The 20,142-nt window shown below is 36.9% G+C and overlaps 1 protein-coding gene across 4 annotated transcripts in view; it reads left to right on the top strand.

Annotated features, from left to right (window-relative positions):
• Nrg3 (neuregulin 3) overlaps positions 1–19,893 on the top strand; it is a 1,036,772-nt gene extending 1,016,879 nt beyond the window's left edge. For 2 of the 4 annotated variants that reach the window (XM_027939985.3, XM_027939983.3), the window contains exons 7-9: positions 9,614–9,741; positions 13,830–14,000; positions 19,386–19,893. In XM_027939985.3, coding sequence (XP_027795786.2) covers positions 9,614–9,741; positions 13,830–14,000; positions 19,386–19,893 — 807 coding nt within the window. Of the gene's footprint in view, positions 1–9,613; positions 9,742–9,881; positions 9,885–13,829; positions 14,001–19,075; positions 19,148–19,385 lie in introns of all 4 variants that reach the window. The other 2 variants (XM_034637010.2, XM_027939979.3) reach the window with 2 other exon arrangements.
• Positions 19,894–20,142: the final 249 nt, after the last annotated feature.

Here is a 20,142-nt window from a genome sequence, read left to right as displayed (position 1 = left end):
TTATCTTATTGTATAGTTTTTTGAGTTCTTTGTATACTCTGGATATTAGGGCTCTATCTGAAGTGTGAGGAGTAAAAATTTGTTCCCATGATGTAGGCTCCCTATTTACCTCTCTTATTGTTTCTCTTGCTGAGAAAAAAACTTTTTAGTTTAAGTAAGTCCCATTTGTTGATTCTTGTTATTAACTCTTGTGCTATGGGCATCCTATTAAGGAATTTGGAGCCCGACCCCACAATATGTAGATCGGAGCCAACTTTTTCTTCCATCAGACGCAGAGTCTCTGATTTGATATCAAGCTCCTTGATCCATTTTGAGTTAACTTTTGTGCATGGGGAGAGAAGGGGATTCAGTTTCATTTTGTTGCATATGGATTTCCAGTTTTCCCAGCACCATTTGTTGAAGATGCTATCCTTCCTCCATTGCATGCTTTTAGCCTCTTTATCAAATATAAGATAGTTGTGACTTTGTGGATTAGTCTCTGTGTCCTCTATTCTGTACCATTGGTCCACCCACCTGTTTTGGTACCAGTACCATGCTGTTTTTGTTACTATTGCTCTGTAATATAGTTTGAAATCTGGTTTCGCTATACCGCCTGATTCACACTTCCTGCTTAGAGTTGCTTTTGCTATTCTGGGTCTTTTATTTTTCCATATATATTTCATGATTGCTTTATCTATTTCTACAGGAAATGCCGTTGGGATTTTGATTGGCATTGCATTAAACTTATAGAGAACTTTTGGTAAGATTGCCACTTTGATGATGTTAGTTCTGCCTATCCAAGAACAGGGTATATTTTTTCCATCTTCTAAGATCTTCTTCTATTTCTCTCTTTAGGGTTCTGTAGTTTTCATTGTATAAATCTTTCACCTCTTTTCTTAGGTTGATTCCCAAGTATTTTATTTTTTTTGAGGATATTGTGAATGGAGTGTTTTTCCTCATTTCCGTTTCAGAAGTTTTGTCGCTGATATACAGGAATGCCTTTGATTTAGGCGTGTTGATTTTATATCCTGCCACTTTGCTGAATTCATTTATTAACTCTAGCAGTTTCTTTGTAGACCCTTTTGGGTCTGTTAAATATATTATCATGTCATCCGCAAATAGCGATATTTTAAGTTCTTCTTTTCCTATTTTTATGCCTTTAATTTCTTTCGTCTAATGCTCTGGCCAGTGTTTCGAGAACTATATTGATAGAGGGCATCCCTGTCTTGTTCCAGATTTTAGAGGTAATGCCTTCAATTTTTCTACATTCAGAATGATGCTAGCCTGAGGCTTAGCATAGATAGCTTTTACAATGTTGAGGTAAGTTCCTGTTATCCCTAGTTTTTCTAATGTTTTGAACATAAAGGGATGCTGTACTTTGTCGAATGCTTTTTCAGCATCTGTCGAGATGATCATATGGTTCTTATCATTAAGTCTATTGATGTGGTGAATAACATTCATTGATTTCCATATATTGAACCATCCTTGCATCCCAGGGATGAATCCTACTTAATCATGGTGCGCAATTTTTTTTATATGTTTTTGTATCCGATTTGCCAGAATTTTATTGAGGATTTTTGCATCTAGGTTCATTAGGGATATTGGTCTGTAGTTTTCTTTCTTTGAGGTGTCTTTGTCTGGTTTTGGAATCAGGGTGATGTCGGCCTCATAGAATAGAAAAAGAGGGAGCTCTTCCAAATTCATTTCCTGAAATAACTTGAAAAGTATTGGTATTAATTCTTCTTTAAAGGTTTTGTAAAACTCTGCTGTATACCCATCCGGTCCTGGGCTTTTCTTGGTTGGTAGTCTTTTGATTGCTTCTTCTATTTCATCCATTGATATTGGTCTGTTCAAATTGAACTACACATACTTTATAACAGAGTATTCCAATACTTTAAAAATTTGTCAATCATTACTTTGTGAGAATCACATAACACATTGCTAATATTAATTTGAATAAATATTTTTCTGTTATCTATTAAGACAAATGAAATATTTACTTTCATTTATTATTTTTCTGACACTTTTTCTTCCTTTCTGTAGATGTAAGTTACTGACCTACATGATTTTCATTCTCCCTGCAGAATTTCTTATAATATTTATTGCAGGCCAGGTCTGCTTATGATGAATTTTCTGTTTTCATTTGTCTGTAAAAGTTGAAACTATAACCTTATTGGCCTTTTTTAGTTTTATTGATTTTATTTTTAAATTTTTTTTAATTCACAAGAGCGGAATGCATTACACATATAGAGTATGATTTTTCATATCTTTGTATACAGAGCGTGTTCACGCCAATTCATGCCTTTGTACATGTACTTTTTTTGCATTACAATTCTTATTACACATATACACCACAATGTTTCATAACTGTTTATATAGAGTATGTTGACACCCAATTTGAATCATTGCTTATGTACTTTGGATAATGATGTCTATCACATTCCAGTGCCCTTGCTAATCCCCTGCCCCCTCACTTTCCCTCTCTAGAATTCATCTAATCCTCCCATGCTCCCCCTCCCTACCCCACTATGAGTCAGCCTCCTTATAACATAGAAAACATTTGGCATTTGTTTTTTGGGATTAGCTAACTTCGCTTGGTGCTTAGCATTATCTTTCCAAATGCCATGATTTTGTTCTTTTTTTAATGCTGAGTAAAATTCCATTGTGTATATATGCCACTTTTTAAAAATAATTGATCCACTGAAGGGCATCTAGGTTGGCTTCCAATGGCGTTCCTCATAGAAACAGAAAAAGCAATCATGAAATTCATCTGGAAAAATAGGAGACCCAGAATAGCTAAAGCAATCCTTAGCAGGATGAGTGAAGCAGGTGGCATCTGTATACCAAACCTTAAACTATACTACAGAGCAATAGTAACAAAAACAGCATGGTATTGGCACCAAAACAGACTGGTAGACCAATGATAAGAATAGAGGACACAGAGACTAACCCACAAAATTACAATTATTGTATATTAGACAAAGGTGCCAAAAACATGCACTGGAGAAAAGAGCATCTTCAACAAATGGTGCTGGGAAAACTGGAAATCCATATGCAACACAATGAAATTAAGCCCCTATCTCTCACCAGACACTAAACTCAACTCAAAATGGATCAAAGACCTGGAATTAGACCAGACACTCTGTGTCTAATAGTAGAAAAAGTAGGCCCTAATCTTCATCATGTGGGATTAGGCCCCAACTTCCTTAATAAGACTCCTATAGCATAAGAATTGAAACTGAGAATCAATCAATGGGATGGAATCAAACTAAAAAGTTTCTTCTCCACAAAAGAAACAATCTGTGAGGTGAAAAGAACCCACATTCTGGGAGTGAATTTTTACCCCTCACACATCAGATAGAGCACTAATCTCTAGGATATATAAATAACTCAAAAAGCTAAGCACCAAAAAAACAAATAACACAATCAATAAATGGGCCAAGGACCTGAACAGACACTTTTTGGAAGTGTATATACAATCAATCAACAAATATATGAAAAATGTTCATCATCTCTAGCAATCAGAGAAATGCAAATCAAAACTAAGATATCATCTCCCTCCAGTCAGAATGGCAGCTATTATGAAGACAAACAATAAGTGTTGGCGAGGATGTGGGGAAAAAGGTACATTCATTCATTGCTGGTGGGATTGCAAACTGGTGCAGCCAATATGGAAAGCAGTATGGAGATCCCTTGGAAATCTGGAATGGAACCACCATTTGACCCAGCTATCCCTCTCCTCGAACTATACCCAAAGGACTTAAAAACAGCATACTACAGGGACACAGCCACATCAATGTTTATAGCAGCACAATTCACAATATCTAAACTATGGAGCCAACCTGGATACCACCTTATGTTTGGTAGGATGATTTCAGGAGTGAGGTTTCTAGTTTTTTGTTTGTTTGTTTGTTTTTTACCTTTTTACATATTTCAGTCTTTTGCCATCTTGTTTGCTAGGTTTCTAATTAGAAGCCCAGTGTATTTCCTAACCTTTTTCCTTTATAGGTAAGATTTTATACTATGGCTCCCCCCACACAGTTTTTAAACATTATATGTCATCGTAATAGGTTTGGGGGACTTATCCTGTGTGGTGTTTTAGTGTTCTAAAAGCTTCCTTAAACTGTGGTGTGGTTTCCATTATTAAATGAAATAATTTGATCATAATTATTTCAATTTTTTTTTCCTAATACATTTTCTTCCTCTTCCTCTTCTGTTGTTCTAATTGTGCCAGGATCATACCCTTTGACTATTGTTGTGTGTTTGTGTTCTATTGATAATCCTATCAAATTGTACATCTGTTTCTCTATTAAAGTGTTTTCGGTGGTGCTGGAGATTGAACCCAGTGCCTTGTGCATGCTAGACAAGGATTCTACCACTGAGCCACATCCCCAGCCCTTATTACAGTGCTTTTTATGTTTAGCATGTGCTTTTGATTACTGACTAAAGTTCCCATTTCTATACTTATGGTACCTGTCTGTTCTTCCATGTTGTCTGTTTTCTTCCTGTAAAGTTCTTACCCCATTTTTCATCATCTCTCTCGTATGAGTTCTGGTTCTTTTCCATTGTATTTTCTTGTCTTTTAGCATACCTTATGATGTTTTGTTAAAAGGTGGAATGAACATACATTTGGGAGTAGGAACTAAGGTAAATAAACCTTCAGTGTAAGGTTTTATGTTAATCTGGCTAATATTGGGTTTGGTTTAATGTTTGCTATAGCCATAGATGCCAGGGGCTTCAAAATCCTCTGATGCTTGTTTTGCTTATTTGGTTTTTGTCTCTGCTGGATGTTTAGGTTCCTTTAAGAACTCAGTAGTCTGCTTTTGCAAATTTTTCAGTTGTAATCCACTTCAATTGTAGTGGAGTCCTGTAGATATGGTGGAAGGGAACTCTTCTGTGATCTTCTGATTATATTTTATCCTTTCAGTGGGACTGTGTTCCTGAGCTATGTCCTTCACAAGGACTTCTTCGCCTTTTCCTCCTGTTATGAGAGAGAGGAATGCTATGGGTCTGTCAGGGGGAGGGGTTTGGAGATGCCCTGTCCTCAGGTGCAATAGGCTTTGGCAAAGCCTTATTTTTTGTTGAAATGCAGGCAGTTGTTATGGAGCACGCTCTGTGTGTGTTTCAAAATGGTTATCTTTCCCCTTTTAATAGCAGAGGCATATGATGATCTATTGTTTTCTGTTACAATCTGGTGTACTTCTATGAAAGAAGAGCACCTTTCCTGAGACAGCAGCCCCCAAATGATCCTAGCTCTCATTGTCATCTCCACATGGATTCCAGCCACTCAATCCCAGTGACTCTAAAGGCTGAGGCAGGAGGAGTGCGATTTTGAGGCAAGCCTCAGCAATTGAGTGAGAACCTGTGTCCAAAAGAGTTGAAAATGCAGCTCAATGGTTGAAAAAGAGACCCTGTGTCCAAAAGTGTTGAAAATGCAGCTCGAGCAATCCTACCAATTTAGACTGAGTATCCGTAGTCCCTGTCTCTCCAGTCTCAGGGTGGTGGCTTACCCTACAACTTAAGTATCTGATGTATACCAGAATGGCCATTGGTTTTCAGTTCTTTTTGTAGTTGTTTTCTTCTGTTATTGTTAGGACAGGAATGATGACTTTCAAGTTCTTGTCAGAAGTGAAATTTGAAAGCTATCTCTAAATTCATTTTGAACCAATATGTATGAAATGTCAACTTTGAGGATTGCCAGCTTATTATATCTTTAATAGTCCCACATATCTCAATCAACCCTGGATGGGAATGCCAGCAGTAACAACAACAACAAAAAAATACCAAGAGAGAAATGCAAATTTGTTCCAACATTTTTCTTAATTTTATAAGTAAAAAACAATTATGTGATATAACAATACAAACATTCTAAAGGGAATTTTTAGAAACTATTTATCAATAAGCAAGAAGTTGATTTTATTCATGACTTTCACTTGGGATTTGGATAAAGCCTTCCCTCTCAGAACACTGAACTAAGGACCTAAAAACCTAATTAGACTTTTTGATATGGATTACAGACAGTGATTTAGCATTTTCTCTAGAAAAGTCTGATGTTACCACAGGATCTCCTTCCGCAGTAGCTGAGCAGACTTCCTATTCTCAATGTATCCTTTCTCTATTATTTACCTCTATCATGTAACTCTTTTTATGGCTGAACCACCAAGGCATTTGAATTTGTTGTCTAAACGGATTTATTAGAAGTTGGGGAAAAAGTGAGCAAACTCTAATATGTCTTTTTTAGAGTCTGGAAATCAGAAATTCAGTATGTTTTTTACACATCTGACTGTTTCCACGGATCATTTGTAACACACAACCTTAATTAGCAACAAAGCACATATAGAGGTATTATTGAATTTTCATTATTTGGGATTTCTGAAAACAATCACCTTTTGCAAATTATCTCTTTTCATTTCATGTGAGTTTATTCTGTTTTAGAAAAGCCTGGCCAGCTTCTACAGGTCCATTTTGTAGCATTCAGATTCTAGTTTAAGATGTAGTCATTACTGCCACTACGTGGCTTATTTTGAAAGTACTTAAAAATGAAACTTATACTTACAGCTTTGAACTTAAAAAAAAAAAAAAAACTTGACATTTTCTCAAGTCAGCAGAGATATTCGCTATATACAGTCATGTGTCCCTCAATGATAGGGATATGTTATGAGAAATGCATCATTATGTAAATATTCTTGAGCATAATTACATGAACCTAGTTGGTGTAGGTCAATCACTTGGCATGGTGTTTTGATATAATCAAGAGATGTGGTAAACACAAGAGTTATGAGGCTGCAGCCATACAGTTTTACAGTATACTTGTACGTTTGTGTATGTATATGGATTACATTCCAAAATAATGATTAGTCAGTCATTATCAATTATGTATAGTTGCACATCCTATAATTTTACATAGCTCGCAGTACAGGTTTGTTCACACCGTATCACTAAGTGATAGGCATTTATTCAGCTCTATTAGTCTTATAGGACCACCATTATACATGTACTCTGTTTTTGAAAAATATATTATGAGGTAGTGACCATGCTTTTCTTTAAGGATATGACCCAATTAATAGTAATACTTTATTTTGCTTCTTAAAAAATCTACATCCTGAGTGAAACACAAACAGAAAAATGTGTGTATAAACCCAAAGGTAAATGTGCATTTATGCACACATATTCAACAATGTATATCCATGTAATGCAGTTTCCTCACTTATACAAGTGGATTCATCTGCATACTCTTCTGTACCTTGTTTATATCTTTTCAATGTCTCCATAGTATTCATTTCTTTCTGCTTTGTATTTTTGTTTTGGTACTAAAAATTCTACTACTGATGTGCCTAAAGAATTATTTCACACTTTTATATATATCATTGAGAAAATTGCCAGAAGTAATATTTTAGATTTCAGAATAGATGTTTAAAATTTTAAAACACATTGTTGATTTGTTTCCCTAGAATTTACCATCAATTCTACCTTTCCCAGATATTCTTTTTGTTGTTCTTTGGTGTGTTTTAATTTTTTTTTTCTTTTTTGGCACTGGTGGTTTAACCCAGGGTACTCTAAAACTAGAGTACTCTAGAGAGGGCTGGGGATGTGGTAGTTTGAGAAAGGGTCTCCCTAAGTTGCCCAGGCTGGCCTTATATTTGAAGTCCTTGTGCCTTAGCCTCCTAAGTGGCTGGGATTACAGCTGTGCACTTTATTCTTAAAATTTAACTTTCTCTACTGTCATACTATACGGAGTGCAGTTATATACCTTTCTAAAAGTACATCATGTATCTATTTCTGTGATATTCTTGTTCACGTTTTTGTAGTTGCCTTTCATGTTTTTTAGTTGATTTCTGTGCAGCCTTCAAATTGTAATACTCTGACATGAATACCAATCTTTTTACCAGGTTTTACACTTTAAGTTGATAATGATCATTTATGCTACTTAAAAAAAATTAACATGTTTTCTTTAGGGTTTTGAGGTGTTTTATCCTGGTAAGAACTATCTTTTCCCCTTAAGGTTATGAATAAATGTATCCACATAGTTTGAAACTACTTTTATGCCCATTGCCATGTGGATTCTTTTAGTTTATGAAATCTTTTTTAGTGCATTTAATCTTGATGAAATCAAAGTGTCAAAAGCTTAATGGTCTCTGATTTGGAGGATTAGCTGAGAAAGCCTTTAAATGGAAGTCTTTAGCCCAACACCCAATTTTTTTTTCTAGGATTTCCATCATTATTTTATTTCCATGTAACTCCTTCAGGTGTAAACATTTACTTTCATGGATAACAGTTATGACAGCATGTTTATGCTTTAACTCTATTCTGATGCTTCCCGTGCTTCTGTAATAAGGAGTGAAGGTACTCAACACGTCTGAGTGTATCTCAGGCTCTTCATGTGACACTATTAATTTCACTTTGTATTTTTGAAGCTGCTTAGACAAAAATTTATAAATATCTTATGCTAGACATTTCCTTCTATTAATGTGAAATATTCATCTTTGTCTCTTTTAGAACAAAGTTGGCATGGCATTATATCTTATTTGGTATTATTTATAAATTGTCTTTTCTATAATATTGGGGGGGGTGTCATCACTCATCCTATTTGTCATTGTCCTCTATTGCTTTCACACAGATGACCGAATTTATTGTCAGTGTGTGAATATCTTAATACTCAAATCTAACTCCCCTGTTATTGTCATCATGGAAATCATGATGCATTTTTATCTCCATTTTACCATTCTCTGTCATTTACCCTCCTTATTAGTTTTTGTTCAATTAGTGTTTCAACTTATTTTTCTCTTTTATTCTGGTAATATCACTGAATATGTGTACATATATATTTTATATGTGCATAAAATTAGTCAGCATTTCCATTTTATCCTAAGTCTGTTCTCAACTATAGCCAGGAGTTGTTTATCTCATTAGGACACATATGATACAAGTAGTGGCTGCCTAGAGTGTCATATTTACATAGAATCTAAGATCATGTATGATTAAGACCAAGAAATAATGAAGTAACCAGAAGAAAAATTAATTCAAGAGCACAGAAATACATTTGATTGTAAACTCATTGTATGATTTTCCTTTCTGAAACTTGTTTCTTATGGTTCAGAGATAATATTCTCTTTAAGTAGTTTTCTAGGAATATCTCATGAGGCACAGGAGTCTAAATGAGATAGTCAAGGGTAAAGCCAAGGATTAGGACTAAAAGAGTGAAATTCTCAAAGTAATTATCTGGCAACAGGGTGAAGGAGAACAGTGGAGTGTGTGTGTGTGGGGGGAAGATATATGAAGTAATTTCTTCTAGAATTCTCAAAATATTATAAGGTTCACAACATCAGTATCTATGAAAAAAATATTAGCTAATCGAGATCCAATTAACTGAATGGACTAAATTATACTTGTATGTGCTTTTTGGCTATCAGACATTGTTGCCATGAAGTGCAGTGAGAAGACTGATTCATCTTCAATGGCACTTATCTAATCTCAGAAGCCTGGTGGGTGTGAGAAATGGGATGCACTGGATGTTACTATCGATGTCCTGGTCAGGACCCAGGCAAAACTGGCATTCCACGATACTGATGCCTAACTCTCATGTTGTTAAACCTCTTCTCATAATGTACCTCCATATGCATATGATTTCCTGCAGTATTCAAAGGCGGAAAGGCATCCTGTGACTGCGCTGGAGAAAATGATGGAGTCAAGTTTTGGCGGCCCCCAGTCATTCCCTGAGGTTCCTTCTCCTGACAGAGGAAGCCAGTCTGTTAAACACCACAGGTACTGGTAGCTGATTATTGTGGGAGTGGGTTCGTTCACACAGTGTACACTCTGGACACACATGCCGAAAAATGGCAACATGGGATTGTTCTTGATTCTTCTATAGTTCTCCATGGAGGAGATGTTCCAGCAGCTCACAGCAGGTAAACAAAAGACACTGGCTTCCCTCGCAGGCAACATTGTGCCTACAAGAGCCTGAAGGAACCATTAACAACACTCATCAGAGCTATAGGCATAGACCAGTGAACAGAACAATTGCATTCTGAAAAACTAATGTCTAATTCTCCCCTCGGCAGCTGGTGTGAGATGCTCCATGTCTTCCAACATGGTCCTCACAAAAGAAAATTTTCCAGGGGGATATCCTGGTGAACCTTCTCTAAAACCTTGTGTTATTAGTGGAGGGGTACTCTTTTGTAAGCTGACCACAGCAATTGGGTCTTTGAGAAAGAAAGGCAAATATATTTTATGACATTCTAAAGGTGAACATATTCTGTAGCATCTTCTAGCTCACAGTGTTCTGCTTTACACACAAGGTTCTTGTACTCCAAAAAATGGAAGGTATCGCCTTCCAAACAAACCAAGTGGTGAAGTTTGTTGGAAATAATGTTATAGTGGATAGTATGTATATGTGTATGTTTTTGTATGTGTCAAAATGGACATCTTCAATCTTTGCACAAGTTGTCCAAAGACTGAAGCTTCTTTTTTCAATTACCAATCTAGAGTAACAAGTTTTCTACTTTCAATTAAAACTTTATGCTGCTACAAAAACAAAACAGGTACAATAGCTTAAATATAAAATATATGCAGTAAATTGAAATTTTGAATGTGACAGTAAATAGTGAGGTACTATTACCAATGAAGGATAACTGTTATCAACCTTTGTTTTCACATCTCTCAGCAACACTTTGCACACAACCCCATCAGAAACACCTTTTAAAAGGAAACAACCTTTTCCTTCACTCCTTAATGAACCTTAGGAAAGGGCTTTCCTGTTTGTACCCACACTTATGTTGTAATTATCAACATACTATTTTTTAAAAATTTCCATTCCATATGAAACTGAAATAGAGGGTTTAAGTATCTTAAACTCAAGTTTTGGCTTATATCATTTGTTGCATTTACAGACTACTTCCCCGTGGAAAGAGCATTTCACTTTAATGGACTTTAGTCCAAAATTCCCAGCCTTTTAGAAGATGGATATTTTCACCCAAACAGTATTTCCCCCTGTCGATTAGAACAGAGTATTTTATCCAGTCAAGTAAGAGAGTTTAGTGAATCATTGTAGTACTGAATTGTCATAAAGTTGAGATTTTTAAGAATCATATCGGAGCTGAAGTATACTTTTGTTCTTATTTGTATATTTATTCTGAAAATTGGCTTCTACTCAGGCTTTTAGGAGTCACTCACAGATTAAATAAGGACATCATTAAGACATTGTCCTTTTGTTCAGTACAATGACATTGGAGTATCTGTTGACATACATTGTGTCCTGATAGATAGGCAACAGGTGATTTATAAAGTGCCTCTAGAACTTTGTAAATTATAGTTTCATACATCATAGTTTTTGTTGTAAAACATGCAATAGACTTAAACATTTTCATGATTGATAACCTGGTCACTGATTTATATATCCCACAAACTGTTCCATAACATCCTGAATAGTTGATTGACCAGTAGATGCAGACTATTATTTTTAAGATGGATTACTACCTCATATGGGTAGACTTTGCTGTTATGACAGTTTAGCAAGCTATATGAATAATTAATTTCTTTTTGTGCACTAAAAATATAGCTCATTTGGATAACTTATTTGTGAAACAAAGCCATTATTTCTAATGTTTAGTCCAAAAATTCCCACCTGTTTAAAAAAAATCTACCACGCCATCCTTATTGCACATTTTGACAATCTAACTTACTCAAAGAAAGCACATATATAGGTTTTCTATGGTGACATGACTCCAGGACTTTTAGTGACTACGAGAATGGCAGAAGAACAAGACGAAAACTCTTTTGAGCATCTACTATTTGCCAGGCTCCACATTAAATATTTGCATATATTTTAGCTTCCACACTAATCCCATGAAAAAAATAAGCACAATACTGATACCTTCCTTTTGCTGCTCCCCACTCCCACCCCTGTGCAGTGGTCTCTACCTCTCCCTGTGTACCAGAAGAGCTATAGGCTGTTTTGTCCCCTGGCTTCTCTTGGCTCAATGGGAAATGGTAAGGTGGTGGCATTTCTTCCCCTTCCTTCCTTGGTAGCCTGAGCAGCCTGTCTTCTGGGGCCCTCAGACTCTGCCAGATGGTCTTATCCTTACTCTCCTGACTGAAGGGCCAAGGAACGAGAGAGAGAGAGAGAGAGAGAGTAATAGCTTCCCCTTGTTAGTGGTGGTAAGGACAATAGTCTCTATTTCCCCCCTTTCAAATATAGGCTATACATTCTAAATTCTAAAACCTTACTTTGCTGAAATTAAAATGGCATTTATTTCCCTCCAAGTCTGATACTAGTCTCAATTCCAGTATCATGCTCCTAGTAAGGTACAGACCTGAGATTTTATACTTAGACATAGTACACTCTAGCACCTAGATTCCCATACCTGACAGACTCTTTAATTCCCAGGGGATGGTAGATAGAAGTAGGGAGGGAGGGAAACCAGAGTTTCTAATAGAGAACTTCTTAGAGACCTAACTATACACCACTTGTTGGGAAGAATTTTAGCACTCAGCATACAAAGAATATCAAAATAAAAGTATAATGATGTTGCTGGTTATGATCTGATGTCTGCCTAAATTGAAGAAGTTCTATATAGTTCGATCAGTTATCTTGCCAAAACCAGAAAAGTGGTTACTAGTACTCAAATATAAAAATGAAACTTTTGGGCACACATTGACATTTATCAAGTAGAAATAACTAATATTGATGGGAAAAAATGACAGAAGCCAAACAATATAGTGATATGGTAAAATTCCTTTGGAGGGCCTCTTCCTTTTAGGACTTGATAGGCTTATTGAAATTTTGTGGATATTTTTCATCTTTGTTTATATGGTTGAATTGATATTTTCAGATGTAACATGGATCCACAAAATTCTCCATTCATTCATTGTTTGAACTCAACAATTAACATCTCATGAAATGCCTACAAATGAACAAAGTTCTCCTTACTAGTCTAAGTAGGGTCCATTCAGGGGGTGGAGATGGGAATCTGTGTGGAATAAGTAATGAGTCAAATCAGCAATTATTGTTTTGGGGGTGAAAACTGAGGAAAGGATCCAGGGTCTCACAAATGCTAGACATGTAAGTGATATCTCTAGCCCTTTTAAAATTATATTTTGACGTAGGGTGTAAGTTGCCCAGGCTGACCTCAAACTTGTGATTCTCAGTTTCCCAAGTAGCTGGCATTACAAGAGTGTACCACTGTGCCTAGCTAGCAATTAAATATTTTTTATACAATCTAGTTCTTTTGTTTTATGTGAACTACATATGGTGTTCTCATATTGTTCAGGCCTCTGATCTACCTCATTTATATAGCTATAAACATGATTATTTGGATAGGCATCAAATGAAATAGCTAATCAGACATTTATTAAGAGCAAATGCAAAAATAGTTTCTCAAGACTAATGAAAATCTGGGAATCTGAACTGAGAATTTAACATGGATATTAAGGAAAGAATGCCAATTAAAGTCAGGTTTGTTTATTCTATAACTTAGAAGTGAAAATTTCTTCATAAATCCCTTCTGAATTTTCCATATTTAATTCTTGTATCTAATAAGGGCTTCTTTTATTCCAATCAGAGACACAGCTACTATGTCTTATATAACCAAGGTAGGTAGGAATATGAACCTTGAGAATTTAAGCCCACCTCTTATTTCAGTCAGTAGGCCTCTAAACTGGGAAGTCAGAAAGAAAGGAACTTGTCTTTGAGTAACTCCTGATCTCAACCAAGCACATTTCTATAGTCATGGATGGCTTATGGCCTAGAACTTTGAGAAACCAGGGTACAAATACAATGTTTGAGAAGTTGCCTGGAGGTTATCGCTATGATCTCTTTGGTTTGTTGGTTTCTTTTCCCTCTTTCAATCCTTCAGGAGTCTCTCCTCTTGCTGTAGTCCAGGGCAAAGGAGTGGGATGCTCCATAGGAATGCCTTCAGGAGGACACCCCCCTCACCCAGAAGTAGGCTGGGTGGAATCGTGGGACCAGCATATCAGCAACTCGAAGAATCAAGGATCCCAGACCAGGATACAATACCTTGCCAAGGGTACGTCTTAAAAGCAATGGAATTTAGGGAAGATGTCATGAGCGCGATAGCTTTGAGCTACATGTTACTGATTTCTTCATTAACTGGCTATTTATACTTACGTTTGTCTTTGTTTCACAAGGTTGAACCAATTTAAAAGAATAGGTATGATGGAAAATAGGTATAAGGAAATGTTAAAAAATAAGTGTAGCGATCTAGGCAATATGTCATAGTTTCTAAAACAACTGAAAATTTGTGTTTGATAAAAATAAGATTTCTTAGGAGGAATAATGTATCCATCAGTAATTTGGAAAAAAATGCTTATTTCCTAAGCAATAACCTATATTACATAAAAACATAAATATGTATAAAATATATGAATGTAATAGATAAAATATGTAAAATCTTTCATCTGGCATTCTTAAATGGAGAATTTAGGTCAATGTGAACAAGTTCAAAGTCACAGCACAACTATGAAACTCATATCTCTTAATTATTCATGGTACAGGGATGGAAGGATGGGCTTTGCGACATCATGGCTGCTGCTCCTTACAGTGCCAAAGGCTCCCCTTTCTCTGGTGGACACAGACCCTCAAGGGGCTCAAGGCATAGTGAGTGGAGTGAATTTTAGCCATCACATACTAGTTGGCATCAACCATTCAACCAAACATGGCAGCCCTTATTTAAACTGACTAGAATTCAAATCATACCCTTGTCCCTCACTGCTTATGTGAACTTGAGAAATTTTTTATCATCTGAGCTTGAGTTTCATTTGAACTTAAGCCCCCTGGGGCTTGTAAGATTTTGTTTTAAAATGTGTATAACTAACTTATACCTGACACACAGTTATCACAGAAGTAGTACCGGTGCTTATTGTCATTGTCATAATGTTATCATTGATTTCAAGAGCAATGGAATCAGAAATTACTCCAGAAATTACAGGCCTCAGTTCCCTCACTCAAAGTCAGGTTCTAAATTGTTCATCTTGAATGAGCTAGGCCAGGGAGTTTAAGCTAAAGATCAAATCAGGTGGGAGGTCCAGCACACAGCCTTAGCTTTCTTTTTCCTTCTGGGTATGCGATAGATACAGTGGTGCCCTGTATGACAAAGTTCTGCAATATATTTCTTTAAGAAGACTAAAAGATAGGACACAAATAGCCTGTGGCTACATTTTGTAATTTTGAAGCAATTCCAAACGGACTGTAAAATGCATTTGGTACAGATTTAGGGTGACAGTTGCAAGTTCAACATAACAGTCTAGTTGTCCAAAATGTATAATGCAAGACAAGAAGTAGTACACATTTCTCTTGGCCTTCTCTCTGAAACAGGGGCTTGCATTTAGCATTATTATAGCAGATAATTAGTGATTTATTAAAGTATTTATGAAGCATTATGTCTTTCTGAAGTATATGTGTGTGTAAACACACACTCTTACAATTTTTCCCCATTTAGAGTGAATGTTAGAATGTAAATGAATAAGGGGAAAAAAATCAACTTCACAGATTTTGGGGAGTGGATAGGAAACCCAGACCATACAGTCTTTCACTCCACATGGTCCAGGTATGAGGATGCTCTGAGACTATGCCAGGCCCGGACCATATGTTTGCGTAACTTCCAGAGCTCAGACATTCCCACTGCACGTTCAGGCAGTGCTGTGCCTTTTACCTCTTGGGAGACTCACAGTGGTGATTTTGTTTTGGTTCAGTCTCCGTTGGTTGGGAATATTCTTTCCAGCTGTCTGGCCATGTGTATTTTTCCTGTGTGTGATCTGCACCCGATGTTGATAAATGGTGGCTCTAAGTATAAGTCACTGTGTGCTCAGCACAATGAATCTCAGGGAGCAATCTCATTCTCAGTTCTTAAAAACAGCTATTTTCTACTCCCAGGGGACTGACTGTCCCTCTAGACTAGAAATGGGATTGGTAATAGAATTTCACAGCTAAAGGCCCTCTTCAAATCTGGCCTGAGCCAGGGATAGAGGGCAGGATATGTGAATAAATTTGCAAGAGCCCTCAAACATCTGCTGCTTGTTTAGCAACCATGTGGTCACTGTCTGCTAGTTAGCTTCCCAGTGTGTGGCTTCTTGGCAAGAACTTTAGTCCAACTTGAACCCAGCACCTATTTTAGTGTATCAGGGAGCAAGAGTGGAGGTTAAGAAGAGATGATTGAGGCCTCTTTTTTTCTGATTGAAAACCTCATCTGTGGCACCCATGGCTCATAGAGCTTTGAACTGGGTTATGCCAAGCAACTCAATCATAAGCTCATAGTCCATAGGAAAGAAGAAATAGAATCACAAGTCAGATTCATATCCTAAAAGTAGGTGGGATCCAACATATATGGTGCTCATTCTACAGCCAGCTAGCAACTTGATACATTTCAGTTATACCTTAGGAATTTTATAAATGAACACTGTAAGGATAAGTAGAGTTTAAATGGCTAGCTCCGGGTGGCATCCATAGTCCCTTGTGAATGAGCCTAGATTGAATTCTGGTCTGACTAAACCAGGAAAGGGATGTAAAGAAAGCCACATTCATGGCTGATATGTTAATAGAATACCTAATTGTATGGTTCCAGGGAAAGAGTAGATTTCTTCAATTTAGTCAATCCATTCTAAAATGTCATACTACCCTAGAACTGGGTCTTAAAGTCACCTAGTCAAGCAGATCCCTTGGCCTGACCCCTGAATTACTGGGAACCAAACAATTAATTGTTGGAATTTTTCTTCTTCAGAAGGATGCTTTGAATAATATTTACAGACAAAATGCATCTGTGGTTTCTTTATGGAGGAATGAGAGGAAGGATAGTGTAAACTGTTGTAGCAGTCGATGAACAACAGGCTCATGAACCAAGCCAGAAAAAGGTTGACTCTCAACTCAAGATAATATAGAACTTGATTATCTTGTAAGTCAGGACCACTTCTAGAAATTAAGCTCTCACTTCAACTTCTGCTAGGACACTCAGAGTACTGCACCCCCTGCTCCAACATGGTTCCTCAAATTACTATTACTTTTTTTTTATGCTAAAGTTTGAACCAAAGGCCTGGTATAGACCAAGTTCATGCTTTATCACTGATCCACATTCCCAGCCCCCTCCTGTTTTAGTTGATGCGGAAAAATAAAACGAGACTACCATTTGTCTGAGATTCAGTACATGTAATGGCATTGGGACATGAAATCCTGTCTAATCCAAAATTAAATTACATCTTGGAGAGTTCTCATTCTTTAAAGCCCATGTTCATGTTCTGGTAACGTTTTAGGCTTCAGTTATTGCCAGGCATATGTCCAATAGCTAATTTGGGAAATCACATAGTGGTAAACTGCATTTCCTCTTTCTCATCTGAGTCCTTCCTTCAGGTCTCAGGTATATTAGGAGAATGCTTCATGTGTGGTTTTAATTGCCTTTGTACTAAAATGTGCCACATCGTTTACTTGTTTAAAACATCACCTACAATATTATTTTGGTGCTTTTACAGATAGTGTTTATATCTATGCATAGGAATTTGCAGCTATCACTGTCAACTTACTAGATTCCAAACTGCTGATATACCCTGCTGATTTTGATGTAGAGAACAGTTTTTTTAGTTATACTTCTTGGCTCTGTTTCATTAGTGAGTCTGATAGGCAGATTATCTATATAGTCATATGATAATAGGTTGGTTCCAAGGACAAACTATAAGAGTCTGAGATTTGTCCCCTTACTCTTGAAATTCATGGAGCAGAACCTTCAGACTGATTTTTAATCATATTACACTGAAGAGAAAGTAGTAGGATCTTCCAGAGAAGTTCCTTATACACAGCTATGCAGTTTTTTTGAGTAAAGATTCTATAATCCAAATAAATAAATAAAGGTATTCTGAGTTACCTCAGGATGTCCATTTGGCAAAAGTTTCTAGCTTTGATAGTAACAATCAGAATAAGACTAATTCTTTCTGCTGTCTCTTACTAAATCTTACTAATGATAGAATTGGGGACAATTCATTTGAGTATCTTTTAGGATAGTTTGATTTTATTATTCTTATTCTGTAATTGATAAGCAAACAACCTTTTTTCAATTAATGAGGAAAGTGACCCCATGCAAGTGTTAGCTATTGTTATTATACTTGAAAATGGATATTAGCTGGGATATGGAGGGAGTATTTACTTGAAGATTTGTTCCAGTAGTCTTGTGTTAGATCAAGACTTGGTGATTGCCAACTCTATTCAATGCACAGAAGGAAAAGTTTGGACTACAAAGACCTAAATCTGTTCTGTACCTTTGCTTAGAATTTGGCAGAAAGGCATACCTTGAAATTGCTCCCATTGTGACTTTACAAAAAGGACATCTATTTAGATGCAACATGCTCCCTTGCAATTATTCTTTACTTGTGTAAATAAAATCATGTTTATACAACAATGTAAGACAAAGATATGAAATGTGTAATAAGGAGAATAACACTAAAATATAACTAAACATGTCTCATGTTCAAGACAAACCACTAAGAAACAGAATAAAATCTGTTAAAGTTCCCAAACCACATATTTTTAAAAATAAATCTGTGATATACCTATCCTTCTTTCTGGCATTGGGGAGCTCAGAGGAGGGAAAAAAATCACCAGGCGTGAACCTAGTCACATTCTGGCATATTCAAATCACTTGGAATGGCATGCTGGCATTCTTGACAAGTTGTCGCCACGCACCATTGAATTACCTAATTCTAGAAACTACACAAAGAAAGCTGCTCAACTGGTAGGAGCCCCTGTGAAGCCACCTCATACTGATCCCTAGGCAGGCAGAAAAATTGTGTGCTCCTCTTCCCAACTTCAGACTCAACAAGGGGCTAGCGAGGTAGTTCTTAAAGGTAGTATGCTGTTAACTGGATTCATATATCCTAAAAATCAATGGTAAAGCAGTAAAACTGAGGACCGCAATACCTATGCTTGATGTGGGGCTTCCCACTTGCCTCCAACTAGGGTGGCCACAACACCTCTACTGGACTAAGCCAGGGCTGAGAGGGTGGTCGAGTTGATGGAGTAGGGTAATGCCATTATGGGTTTCCTGTTTGTCACTATGGAAAGGCCACACTTACCTGCTCAATCCCCATTTACTTTGTATTCTAGGATAGAGGTCAGGAAGACTATACCCCACCTGCCTATACAGCTGTGGTGTGTTGAAAGACCCCTGGACTTAAAGTAAGAAGATCTGGGTTTGAGTCTCAGTCTGTCACTTATTTTCTGTGTGACCTTGGGCAAGTCACTTCAGCGACCTGAGCTTCAGTTTACTTCTCTGTTTAACTGGGAGCATATTATCCGTCTCTGGGGTTGCTGTGAGAGTTCAGTGAGGTGGTGCATGTGAAAAGTTCTTTGTGGATTGACTATTGCTCTAAAGATAGCAGAAAGCAGGATGTGTGATACTTTGTTTCTTTCTCAGGTATTCATCCAATGGTTTAAAAACCCAACAAAATGCATCAATAAATATGCAACTGCCTTCAAGAGAAACAAACCCCTATTTTAATAGCTTGGATCAAAAGGACCTGGTGGGATATTCATCCACAAGGGCCAGTTCTGTGCCCATCATCCCTTCAGTGGGTCTAGAAGAAACCTGCATGCAAATGCCAGGGATTTCTGAAGTCAAAAGCATCAAATGGTGCAAAAACTCTTATTCTGCTGACATCGTCAACGTGAGTATTCCAGTCAGCGATTGTCTTTTAGCAGAACAACAAGAAGTGAAAATATTACTAGAGACTGTCCAGGAACAAATCCGAATTCTGACTGATGCCAGACGGTCAGAAGACTACGAACTGGCCAGCGTAGAGACCGAGGATAGTGCAAGCGAAAACACAGCCTTTCTCCCCCTGAGTCCCACGGCCAAATCAGAACGCGAGGCACAATTTGTCTTAAGAAATGAAACACAAAGAGACTCCACATTGACCAAGTGACTCGAAATGTAGGAATCTGTGCATTCTATGCTTTGCTCAACAGGAAAGAGAGGAAATTAAATACAAATTATTTATATGCATTAATTTAAGAGCATCTACTTAGAAGAAACCAAATAGTCTATCGCCCTCATATCATAGTGTTTTTTAACAAAATATTTTTTTAAAGGGAAAGAAATGTTTCAGGAGGGATAAAGCTTACCACTAAAGCTTTTGGGTAGAATTCTGAATCCAATTTCAGTTAGTCCTAAC

This window comes from Marmota flaviventris, chromosome 4 (assembly GCF_047511675.1).
Source record: "Marmota flaviventris isolate mMarFla1 chromosome 4, mMarFla1.hap1, whole genome shotgun sequence".
Lineage (NCBI taxonomy): Eukaryota > Metazoa > Chordata > Mammalia > Rodentia > Sciuridae > Marmota > Marmota flaviventris.
The sequence above is the reverse complement of the archived record's forward strand: the minus strand, read 5'-3'. Positions and strand labels throughout refer to the sequence as shown.